The sequence below is a fragment of the Chiloscyllium punctatum genome, chromosome 9 (genome assembly GCF_047496795.1).
Source record: "Chiloscyllium punctatum isolate Juve2018m chromosome 9, sChiPun1.3, whole genome shotgun sequence".
Taxonomy (NCBI): Eukaryota; Metazoa; Chordata; class Chondrichthyes; order Orectolobiformes; family Hemiscylliidae; genus Chiloscyllium; species Chiloscyllium punctatum.
The window spans coordinates 15,145,173-15,158,558 of NC_092747.1; the positions used below are offsets into that span (position 1 = coordinate 15,145,173).

The 13,386-nt window shown below is 41.5% G+C and overlaps 1 protein-coding gene across 2 annotated transcripts in view; it reads left to right on the forward strand.

The window, feature by feature from the left end:
- Positions 1-13,386, forward strand: part of dhrsx (dehydrogenase/reductase (SDR family) X-linked) — a 284,000-nt gene that overhangs the window by 105,745 nt on the left and 164,869 nt on the right. Inside the window, exons 2-3 of one of the 2 annotated variants that reach the window (XM_072576904.1) lie at positions 1,738-1,845; positions 11,880-11,948. In XM_072576904.1, the coding sequence (XP_072433005.1) occupies positions 1,738-1,845; positions 11,880-11,948 (177 nt within the window). The remainder of the gene's footprint in view (positions 1-1,737; positions 1,846-11,879; positions 11,949-13,386) is intronic. The other variant, XM_072576905.1, reaches the window with a different exon arrangement.

Sequence of the window (13,386 nt, forward strand, 5' to 3'; positions counted from 1 at the left end):
TCTATTCCTGCTGGTCTGATGAAACTAGCTGAACTTCTAACAATTCGACTGCTACCACTTTTATTTATTGCTGGTATCTTTTGATATCATTTGAACTTCTCAAAATGACACAGTGAATTTGAACTCCCATTCTCTGGATTGGCAGTGCAAGTTTCTATATTGTTTGTCCAATAACATATCCATTTTAAAAGCTTTCCCTGCCACGTGATCAATAATGCCCTTCAGTGCATCTTCTCCACTTCCTGCACCTCCGCCCTTGAACCCCACCCCTCCAACCGCAACAAGGATACCTGCAACAAGGACATTGGTTAGGCCGCTGTTGGAATATTACATGCAATTCTGGTCTCCTTCCTGTCAGAACGATATTGTGAAACTTGAAAGGGTTCAGAAAAGATTTACAAGGATGTTGCCAGGGTTGGAGGATCTGAGCTACAGGGAGAGGCTGAACATTCTGGGACTTCTTTCTCTGGAGCATCAGAGGCTGAGGGGTGACCTTATAGAGGTTTACAAAATTATGAGGGGCAAAGTCTTTTCCATGGGGTTGGGGAGTCCAGAACGAGAGGGCATAGGTATAGGGTGAGAGGGGAAAGATATAAAAGAGACCTAAGGGGCAACTTTTTCACACAGAGGGTGGTACGTGTATGGAATGAGCTGCCAGAGGAAGTGGTGCAACATTTAAGAGGCATTTGGATGGGTATATGAATAGGAAGGGTTTGGAGGGATATTGGCAGGTGGGACTAGATTGGGTTAGGATATCTGGTCGGCATAGACCGAAGGGTCTGTTTCCATGCTGTACATCTCTATGATTCTTTGACTCTATAACCCGCGGTCCTCACTAATTTCTAGAGACAGCACATTATCCTCTGCCATTTCTGCCAACTGCAATCAGACCCCTCCACACCCCACCATACGTTTCCCTTCTCACTCCTAACTGTGTTCTGCAGAGACCATTCTCTCTTTGACTCTCTTGTTAGGTCCATGCCCACTCCACCAACCCATCCTCCACTCACGGCACCTTCCCTTGCCGCCGCAATAGGTGTAAAACCTGAGCCTACACCTCGCCCCCTCACCTCCGTCCAAGGCCCCAAAGATCTTTTCATATCCGGCAGAGATTTTCTTGCACATCCAAAGACCTCATCTAGTGTGTCCTTGGCTCTCAATGTGGTCTCCTGTACATTGGGGAGACAGAACATCTCTGGGACACATGCACCAAACAACCCTGCTGCCCTGTGGCCGACCACTTAATTTCCCCCTTCCAGTCTGCCACAGATGTGCAAGTCCTGGGCCTCCGCCACCACCCAATCCAAGCCACCTGACAACCAGAGGAAGAACCCCTCATCTTACGCGTTGGGATCCTCCAACCGCATGACATCAAAGTCGACTTCACCAGTTTCCTTATCTTTCCTCTCCCCACCTCATCCCAGATCCACCCCTCCAACCTGGCACCACCCTCTTGAATTGTCATCCCTGTCCATCTTCCTTTCCACGTATCCGGTCCACCCTCCCCTCTGACATATCACTATTACCCCCCCACCTGCATCTACCTATCGCTTTCCTAGCTATCTTCCCCATAGCCCCAACCCCACCCCCTATTTATTTCTCAGCTCCCCATCCCCAACATCACCCGAAACATCAACTCTATTCCAGCGCCACACATTTTGACACTAAAAGGTTTTTGTGATTGTTCAACACAAGTAGGGCTGGGTCATCAAGAAATTCTATTTTGTTTTGTTGCAGTTCTTCCTCCGCAAAAAGCAAAGGTTGCCATTGTGACCGGTGGTGCCAAAGGGATCGGGTATGAGACTGCAAAACATCTTTCAAGACTGGGCATGCATGTGATTATAGGTAATTTCTTTTGTAGGATAATATGTGACACTGAAGCCAAGCCATTTGAGATTCCATTGTCATGGCTTCAATCTAAGCTCTGTAGAATTTATGCTAACTTTTTTATTTGGTCACAGAGTGCAGCATCATTGGTAAGTCAGTTGAAACACTACCCAGCATTATGTCTAAGCTACCAATCCAAAATGTGACCGTGCAACAGGTCAATATCGTATTTCCAAGCCAGGATGGTGATTCTTTTCTTTATTCTTGGATAAGATCTGACAATGGCAACATTTATTGTCCATCTCTAATTGCACTTAAAATGAGTGGCATGCTAGGCCCTTTCAAAAGGCATTGAAGAGTCAACCACATTGCTGGAATTACATGTAGCCGAGAGTGTGGCTTATGCCCAAAACGTCGATTCTCCTGCTTCTCGGATGCCGCCTGACATACTGTGCTTTTCCAGCACCACAGTCTCGACTCTGACCTCCAGCTTCTGCTGACCTCACTTTCTCCTGGGATCACACGTAGGCCAGACTGGATAAGGATGGCAGATTTGCAATACTGAGTCAGGTGCGTTTTTACTACAAGGCATGGTGGTTTCATGATATGGAGGTGCCGGTGTTTGGACTAGGATGGACAAAATCAGAAGTCACGTGATACCAGGTTATCGTCCAACACGTTTATTTGAAATCAGTAACTTTCGGCACTTTTGTCAGGTGAAATGTTTCATGTTCACTGTTACTGTTGCCAGCCTCCAGTGTCAGAATTTTCTAATCTTGTAAAATAGTAACATAGTGGCATTGCCGTTTTGTCACCGTCTCCTTCCGTAGAACCATAGTTTCCTTATGATGGAGTACAGAAGGGGACCATAAGGCCCATCTTGTCCATGCCCCATTGTGACGACGAGGAGGAGAGATTTGCGTGTGGTGGTGTTACGATGCTCTTGTTGCCCTGCCCTGCCAGGGGAGTTGTTGTAGCATTTTGCAGATGGCATACACTGCTGTTACTGTTAGAAGGAGTGAATGTTGAAAGTGTTAGAAAGGGTGCCAACCAAGTGGGCTGCTTTTTTCCTGGATGGTGTCAAGCTTTTTAGGTGTTATTGGAGTTGTGCCCATCCAGGCAAGTGGGGAGTAATCCATCACACGCCTGACTTGTGCCTTGCAGATGTTGGAGAAGCTTAAAGAAATCATGAGGGGAATTACTTGCCACAAAATTCCCTGCGTCTGACCTGCTTTAGTAAGCTCAATATTCATGAAACTAGTCCAACTAAATAAGTGGTAAATTCCAGGATGTTGATATTATTATTAATATTGTTGAGACACACTTCCAATTCCAGATTTTATGAATGGAATTTTAAATTCTGTTGGCATCTGTGATGGAATTACTTCATGGGAAGTGGGCGTTGCTAGTCACAGCTAGCATTTAATACCATCCCTAATTGCATAAGGTTATGGGGGAACTAGGGCTTGCAGAAACTTGGCAGATGGAATTTAATTTGGAAAATGAGAGTTTGTTCACTTTGCTAGAATGAATGAAAGGCAGACCGGTATTTAAGTGGAGAGAAACTTCAAAAGTTTTCACTGCAGAGAGATATGATTTTCTTTGTACATGAATCAGGGAGAGATGATGGCCTAGTGACTGTTAATCCAGAGACCCACATAACGTCTGGGGACCGGAGTTTGAATCCCGCCCTGGCATACAGTGGAATTTGAATTCAGTAAAAATGTCTGGAATTAAAAGTTGAATGATTAAAAGGGAAATGGTGTTCTTACCTGGTCTGCCTGTGACTCCAGACCCACAGCAATGTGGTTGACTCTTAACTGCCCTCTGGGCAATTCGGGTTGGGCCAAATACTCTCCGAGCCAGTGATGCCCACCTAATGAATAAAAACAAATTCCAGACATGATCTGCTAGAGACAGTTCTTCGTCAAGGCAGGATTTTACTGAATGTGATATCAAGGAGCCCAAGTAAAATAGAAGTCAGTGGGAATTAGAAGGAACATTTTTCAGTGGCTGGAGTTATACTTATCAGAAAGGAAGAAAGTTAAGCCCGTTGGAGGTAAATGTTCTTAGCCCCCAGATATCGCTGCAGTTTGTCAGAGCAGCATCCTAGGCCCAAACATTGTCAGCAGTTTCATCAATGACTATCTTGAAACATACAAGGTTCTTAGGGGTCACTGTGGAAAGACTGTTTCTTCTTGTGGGAGAGTCTGAGAGAAGAGGGTGTAATCTTAGAATAAGGGGTCGCACATTTAAGATGCAGATGAGGAAAACATTTCTTCTCTGAAAGGGTAGTAAGTCTGTGGAATTCTATGTTTGCAGGGGCTGTTGAGGTTGTGGCATTAAATATATTCAAAATTGAGATAGATGTTTAATCAGTAAGGGAATCATGGATCAAGGGGAAAAGGCAGGAGAATGGAATTGACAATTATCTGATCAGCTATGATCTTGAGTGCCACAGCAGACTCAATGTGCTGAATGGCCTACTTCTGTTCCTGCATCATTCGCCTACATCTTATAGTTTTGACATTAGAAATCAGGTTGTCTACTGATGTTTTTAAAATGTTCAACCCATTTGTAATTCTTCAGGTGCTGAAGCAGTCCATGTCCGCATGCAATAAGACATGGAGAACGTTCAAAGTTGGATTAATAAGTGACAATATTTATGCCAGACAAGTACCAGGCAATAACAGAAAATCTAACGTTCTCCCTTTGGCTTTCAGTGACATGACCACAAGCACATTCTTCAGTGTCATTATCTTGGGGCTACCTTTGACCAGAAATTGAATTGGACCAGCCATATAAATACTGCAGCTGCAAGAGCAAGTCAAAAATTGGGAATTCTGTAGTGCGTGACTCATCTCCTGATTCCAAAAAGATTTAAAATTTCTTTAAGTAACAAATCATGAATGTGATGGAATACTCTCCATTTGTTTAGGTGAGAGCTGTTCCAACAACACACGAACCCGTCAGCCGCGACGAAGCAGCCATTTGTCCATTGAGAACATTTAATATTCATTCTTTCCACCACTGACACTAATGTATGTATCAGCTACAAGATGCACTGCAGCAACTTGCTAAGGCTTCTTTGACAGAGCCTCCCAAACCTGTGACCTTTACCATCTGGAAGAAGTAGGGCAGCATATGTGAGCACCTCCACCTGAAAGGTCTCGTCCAAATCATACATCATCCTGATCGTGTGAAGAACTCCTTTCGTTCGATCCTTTTATTTGTACTGAGCAACCAGCATTCTCTGAGAAATCCAATATTCAGAGTGTATTCATTTCCAAAAGTTGCTAAGTGGCAATATTCGATTCTGCCCAGCATTATATGAAAGGCTTCTCAATAGGCCACTTCAGACAGTTCAGGGGTCACTGATAAACAATACTGGGGTTACAATTAGTTGGAGAAAGCATTAGGGACGAGGACAGACTCTGTGTTGGGAGTGTTGATATTTGGAACCCTGCAGAGAAGGCAATAGATCGCCTTGGGTGCTGTGTAGGTGATGGTGCGAAATAGTTAAGAGCAGTTGAATATCCATGCTGTTCAAATTGAGCTCAGAAAATAGAGGGTAGATGCCATGTTAGAAGTGCTGATTTTTAGTTCTGTTACAGGGAAGGCAACTGAACCACGTGGCTTTTGTGATGTTAAAGTGCTCAGTGAATTTGAGATGAGTCAAAGAGCTTGTTATGGACCAGCCCGGACTCCCCCGAAAGCATTGTAAGGAGATAGTTGAGACCCTGATTTTTATATTTATTTAAAAGCAAATGGAAGGTGCTGTGTTCCAGATGTGATTTTATTGGTCTACCTCCAGGCTTTAATCTGAATGCACTTTATTTTTACCACAGAGTTAAAGTACAAAAAAAAAAGAATTGGCATTTAGATTGATTAATATGTAAATCCCAGAACTTCTTTCACGTCACAGTCCCAAGATAACTTAAGGTTTTATAAAGAAAAGGTGACATCACAACTCAGACAATGCATTAAAGGTGTGAGGTAATGATTCCTAACTGTGACTTTCTTTGAAATCTCTCTTGATGTTGAATGGCATGTAAGAATCTGTGTCTTTTTTGCCAAGGGGTCTATTTATGGGACGTTACTGTATTGGAACAGTTAATTAGTAATAGGTAATGTATCTATTATTTGGTTAAGTTTTCCAATAGTTATTCTAAATTCCTCTTTCTTTTGTTTGTATTTTGACTAAACATAGAACATAGAACATAGAAGAATACAGCGCAGTACAGGCCCTTCGGCCCTTGATGTTGCGCCGATCAAAGCCCACCTAACCTACACTAACCCACTATCCTCCATATACCTATCCAATGCCCGCTTAAATACCCATAAAGAGGGAGAGTCCACTACTGCTACTGGCAGGGCATTCCATGAACTTACGACTCGCTGAGTGAAGAACCTACCCCTAACATCAGTCCTATATCTACCCCCCCTTAATTTAAAGCTATGCCCCCTTGTAATAGCTGACTCCATACGTGGAAAAAGGTTCTCACTGTCAACCCTATCTAACCCCCTAATCATCTTGTACACCTCTATCAAATCACCCCTAAACCTTCTTTTCTCCAATGAAAACAACCCCAAGTGCCTCAGCCTTTCCTCATAGGATCTTCCTACCATACCAGGCAACATCCTGGTAAACTTCCTCTGCACCCGTTCCAGTGCCTCCACATCCTTCCTATAGTATGGCGACCAAAACTGCACACAATATTCCAGATGCGGCCGCACCAGAGTCTTATACAACTGCAGCATGACCTCAGGACTCCGGAACTCAATTCCTCTACCAATAAAAGCCAGTACGCCATATGCCTTCTTCATTGCACTATTTACCTGGGTGGCAACTTTCAGAGATCTGTGTACATGGACACCAAGATCCCTCTGCTCTTCCACACTACCAAGTAGTCTACCATTAGCCCAGTAATCCATCTTTTTATTACTCTTACCAAAGTGAATCACTTCACACTTAGCTACATTGAACTCCATTTGCCACCTTTCTGCCCAGCTCTGCAGCTTCTCTATATCCCGCTGTAACCTGCCATATCCTTCCTCACTGTCTACAACTCCTCCGACTTTCGTATCATCCGCAAACTTGCTCACCCAACCTTCTAACCCTTCCTCCAGGTCATTTATAAAAATGACAAACAGCAATGGTCCCAAAACAGATCCTTGCGGAACACCGCTAGTGACGGCACTCCAAGATGAACCTTTGCCATCAACTACTACCCTCTGTCTTCTTCCAGAGAGCCAATTCCTAATCCAAACCTCCAACTCACCCTCAATGCCATATCTCTGTATTTTCTGCAGTAGCCTACCATGGGGGACCTTATCAAATGCCTTACTAAAATCCATATATACCACATCTACCGCTTTCCCCTCATCTACCTCCTTAGTCACCTAAAGTGTTTAAATAAATTGTGTTTTGCTTAACGTCGAGTGGTTTGACCAGTTGCAAATGGGAACACCCACTTCACATCTACCTTTAAAATAAGAAATAGTCAGGGTATTGGCTACCTTCTTAAAATATTTTGAGGGTGTATGGTCTGGTTCATAACACAGCTAACAGAAACTTCTCACTAATGGACAGCAAAACTTAAAACCCTTCCTGGGTATGTGTGAGCCCTGACCCGGCCACTCTTGACTTTTTGCAGGGAGAAGTCAAAAGTTGTTTACCAACTGCATGTCTGAAGGAGACATTTCAGCACCACTGTGCCAACATCTGTCTACAAGAGAAATAGCACAGAATACATTTGTTACAGGTGCCGTACCATCACAAGCTCCGTAGAACTGGGGTTTAAGGAAGTCCTTGGAGAAAGAGTACTAGCTCTATGCAGAATGAACTGTTGACCTTTTGAAAAGGCAACGAAGGTTCACTATATACCTGTAGCTGGGGGGTTCGGATGCTGCCTGAACTGCTGTGCTCTTCCAGCACCACTAATCCAGAACCTGTAGCTGGGGACCCAGTGAGAAGTCAGGTGCAGTTGGAAATCTGTGCTGTTAGAACTCAGGCTAAGTTCTCAGAATTACTAGGGAATTAGTTGTTGCAGGGAAGGCTTAGTCATGGATGTTGTAGTAACTCCTAAGAAGCCAGGTGCCTCGAATAGATTTGTTTAGATAAGAATGGGAGTTAAAAAGCACGCACACAAATAGTGTCTGCTAGAGGCCGCTAAGCAAGAATAAAGCTCAGGGAAAACACAAAAGTTTTAGCTTCATGAAGCTAGCTGTCAGCAAAAAGCTGGGTTGTGCTTTTGAGTAAGCACTGAGCTGCAGTTTAAAGAGTCTTAGGCAGACAAGATGGTAATCAACTAGATTAGAAACAAACTTTGAGGCAGTCTATGACAGGATGGCTCTTGAGGGAAGGTTTTAAGGCCAGATCAACAAAATGAAGAATTGTATTCATTTGTGAAGTTTGACAAGATTTGATGACCCACCATGTTACAGAAATGTGGAATTGTTAGTGGAGAAGGAGTCTATTCAGCCAATTGTACCTGAACTGATTCTTCAAATTATCGTGCCAATCTCTGGCTTTTTTCCTATATCCTTACAGATTCTTATCCAAATAATTATCCAATTCCCTCTTGAATGCCTCAGTTGGACCTGTTCTCCATGGAGAACAGTGTTCAATCTGTCCTCATAGCTGAAATTTCTCATCTCTGGAACCATCTTATAAATTGCTGTTGCATATTCTCCAATGTATGCACATCCTTCCTATAATGTGGGCACAGACAGCTGTAGAAAAAAGTCCACCTGACGTTCAACAAGTGTCTTTTACAAATTCAACATCACCTTCTTGCTCTTGCACTATTCCCTTTTAATAAAGCTATGGATGTTGTATATTTTACTTACTGCTCTCTCCACTTGCCCTGTGGCCTTTAATGATTTGTGCACAGATAATCCAGTCCCTCTGCTCTTGCACCCCTTTTGATTTGTACCCCTGTTTTATACCATCTTTCAATGTTCTTCCTACAAAATACATCACCCCATATATCTCTACATCAAACATCTGCCATATATCCACCCTGTCCACCTCACATTTATAATTCTTCCAAGTTTTGTGTGATCTGCAAATGATGAAATTGTCCCTGCACACCAAGATCCAGATGCATTAATAGACATCAGGAAAGTTCGGATCCCAATACTGGCCCCTGGGTAACTCCACTGCAAACTGCCCTCCAACCTGAAAAATATCCATTGACCAATTCTTTCTGTTTCCTATCACTCAGCCAATTTTGTATCCACATTCCAGTGACTCCTTTATTTCACCATCTGTAACTTTCCTCACAGGTCCATTGTGTGGGACTACATCAAATGCCTTCCGAAAGTCCATGTATACCATATCAATAGTGTTAACCCCCTTGAGTTTCTCTGTTACTTCCTCAAAAAACTCTATCAAATTAGTTACACACAATTTCCCCTTTCATTAATATCATTAATATCTGAGGGGAAGAATCTGAAAAATCTGTGTGATCTGACTTGACTACTTGTGCTAATTTGGTGTGCACTGCAAGGTGTTCAATCACAGTATACTAATATGTTTCCACATGCTAATTCTGGGAATTAGAAATAGGTTGTCTATGTCTTGTCAGTTATAATACTATTCCACCTTTTATAGTCAATATTGTTATTTCTTCAAAATTGTGGAATGCTATAGCTTTATTGTCTTTGCTTGGGTCCTAAATCTCACCTTATGTCCACCAAAAGTAAAAGATGACTGGTCCCTAACCAGATACTGGATAGTTTGGTTGACTTTGTACAGGATAGCTAAGATCAGCACACCTAATTTAGAGTCTGCCTCTCTCTGTCTCTTCCTCCAACTAATTCTGAATCTGAAATTGTTTTCAGTGAGCCCCAAACTGTCCTAAGTAACCGAAAGAAAATCTTGTAAAAAGCCTCTCCCCTATTACTGGGCAAAATTAAATGTTGCCACCTGCAGCCTTTGGAACTGAATGTTAGTTTCCACAGAGGACATTGCTCAATATGAAAAAGAAAAGGATATAAGTAGAGGATTTCCTCATGAACTATGTTGCTGTGTCTTTTTTTAAGATGAGACAAATTCTGGATCTCTCTTCTGAACAACAGTGAGGGTATGTCTACACCGTGCAGACTGCAACAGTCTGAGAAGGCATCTCTCCACCAACATCTCAAAGCAATTAGGAATGGGCAATGAATGCAGATCTTGCCAGTGATGCCAACATTCTACGTTGAATTTTTTAAAAAGTTGTGCAAATAAAGAAACGCAATAAAGTTAATTGAACAGTTATGATTAGATGACACCTAGACTGGGTTTGAGAAATACCTATAAAGTATGCAGGTATAGATATGTTTTCATTACATGACACAGAAGTTTAATTTACTCAATAAGTCAGACCGACATTTATTACATATCCCTCGTTGCAATATGAAGGTGATGATGGGTTTCTGAAATGAATTTTTAATTTAAAATAATAACTCTTTTCTTGGAGATAATTTACTGAGGATTGAAGTGAGTGTGTTCTGCTGCATTGCAGTGTGATCATTATGCTTAACTGTGCCCTGAATATTAGGACTGCAAGGCTCAAGTTTTCACATCTCTTGATTTCACTTTATCATTAGCTGAGGATATTGAAAGCAAGGGCAAATAAATGTTTTGTCAAAAGTGCAATTTCTCTAACTCCCTTAGGAGTGCCTGATACTTTTGACAAGTAGACCCATCACTATGTCACTTAGCAGACTGCTAGCAGGGATCCATAAGCAGGTCAGTTTATTCAGAGCCAGTGTGCTTGTTCACTGAGATGGATGTTGAGGTGCATCAAGTTATATTGCCACTGCAAGATGGGAATGGTTATACTGCAGCAAACAATAGCTTCGGTAAATCTCCACACCATTTCACAGAAGATATCCCATACTCATACATTAAATCTATCTATTCACACTTATCCTGCCATTTGATACTGCCTTTACCAATTTTAAATGGCAGTCACAGTATCTGACTGGTCTTTTGTCCAACAATAGCACAATGTACATCTTAGCTGATTGGATGACTGGTTTGCAATGTAAACTAATGTTAGCATTGGTTTAATTCCCATTCTGGCTGAGGTTACCATGAAGGACTCTCCTTCTCAACCTGTTCCTTTGCCTGAGGTGTGGTGACCTCCAGGTTAAACGACCACCAGTCACCTCTCTCTCTCTAATGAGCAACTCTATTATCTAATAAGATTATGGCAAATTTACCTTTACCTTTCCACCTACACTGGACCTGTCTCCCATCCCTACAAGAAGGGCCTTTTGTTCTGTGATGCTAAAGTTCTTTAGGGAAGGAAACTGCTATCCTTGCGCTGGTCTGGCCTATATGTGACTCCAGACTCACAGCAATGTGGTTGACTCTGGGCAGTTGGGGTAGGCAGTAAATGCTGGCCTGGCCTGCTATGCCCACATCTGTGAATCAATAAAAATAAACCAGTGACTTCAAATTTCCTTTGCCCTGTAGCATTCACTTAATGTTCCCTTCTGTTTCACTTGCCCCTCCCCACTTCTTTCCAAAACTCATCACTTTTCCATCTCTCTCCTTAGTTCCAAAAATAGAGACATGCCTGAATCGAAGTGTTAACTCTGATTCTGTCTGCACAAATGCTGCCAGACCTGTGGAGTTTCTCCAATAACCTTTTTAAATGGTGGAGAAGGTTAAGAGTCCTGCTTCTGACTCTTCTGTTTGTAAGAACGTTTCGAAATGAAACAAATGAGCACTTGTAAAGGTCAAGATAAGACATTTGCAAAGGAATTGCCCACAAATCAGAAGGCCTTGTCGCCTTCTACAGTAAACTAAGGTACTCAACAGCTCCTTCTTGTATATTGAAGACTTGGTTATCACAGCTGTTCGGATTTTGTTCATGTGTGTATTGTCATTATGTTTGTTTGTGTATAGATAGCTAAGCAGCCAATGAATGAAGGAATGATGTCCATTGATAAGCTTTTTCTCCCTTGCCTGTGAACAATTGCTAGTGGCTGGCACACATCCTTTGCTTTTGAGGGCAGCATAGTAACAATTTTGCATTTCTTTCTTGTTTCAGCTGGAAATCATGAAAATCAGGGAAAACTATCCGTAAGCAGAATTGTCAAGGAAACTGGGAATGACAAAGGTACCATTCATCCCTTTGCAGGAAATATTTGGATTGTTTGTAGCATCTTAACTCCTTGAGTAGATTTTTAGTTAAAGACAGCAAGGGACAGAAATAAATGCTGTTATCTTAAAGAGATTTGGTGCAAAAATGGTTGCAGTTAATGAGAGTAAGAAGCTCAGCTTATCATGAAGCAATCTGTGACTAATGTTAATAAAAAGATCAATCACTATGTTTTTTGTTCTTAAATTGACTGTCTTGACCAAGCGATATTTTGGCTCTTTTTAACCATCTCTCGATTAGTTGGCTGCAAGAATTATTTTTATCTCTTTTATTTTGACACACAATTTAAATATTTCGATTAAAAGCTGGCCATCAGCAAAATTAAAGAGCCAATTACAAGGTTTAATTGAATGGAAGATAGAAAAATTTTATTACCAACAAGTCCCAAGAAAAGTAATAAAGCCGTGATTTGGAGATACCGGTGTTGGACTGGGGTGTACAAAGTTAAAAATCACACAACACCAGGGTTATAGTCCAACAGGTTTAATTGGAAGCACACTAGCTTTCGGAGTGCCTGACATCAAACACTTGCAAAGATACAGGTAATAAGTTTAATTATAGTAAGATTATTGTAATAAAAGGAAATATATTGGAAATACGGAATGTACCCACCAGCACCCAGATTGCCTCAATAAATTAAGTTACATTCAACCTGATTTAAGAGGGTAAACATTGGCTGATGTTTCACCTGACTGAAGCAAGGATTGACATTTTTGACAGAGCATTTGAGAGATTAGCAGGTTCAAAAAGGAAGAGTGGCCTACTCCTACAGTGAGGACTATAATAAATCCTTAGCTTTCCACAATTTAAAACAATCTAGTCATTTTCTTAATATTTAATGACTTTGATTGGTACATTAATATGAGCATTATTATTGTTTTCTTGAAATTTTACAGAATGCAGTGGAGAATTGAGGGGACCAATGGGAAAATAATGACTTTGCTTTAGTTTTGCTGAAAAGGACGCATTTTTGTCATAGCTTTTCATCTTCTACTCATCAGAACATTTTTCAACAATACAAATTCAAGCAGAAAACAAACATTTATTATGCCCAAGTGTACTCATATTCATGATTTATCAAATTTTGCTTTCCTGTTGAAAGTATATTCTTGTGAAATGCCTAAATGAGTGCAAGATGAAAGCCTTCAATAAAATGTGACCATTTTCAGCAATGCTAGAGTCTACATGGAAGAGACAATGAGAGGTTGACTTAAGTTCTGTCCTACCAGATGACTAATTCTTCTCCTTTTAGCATATTTAGGCTATGTACTCATCTGCTGGTGTCAGCTCAGTCAGAGCACATTTAGCAAGGCTGGTCGCTAATTCACGACACTTGTCTCCTTGATTTTCCCCATACTTGATATGATGTGGTGCCCCTCAAGCAATGTAACTAATT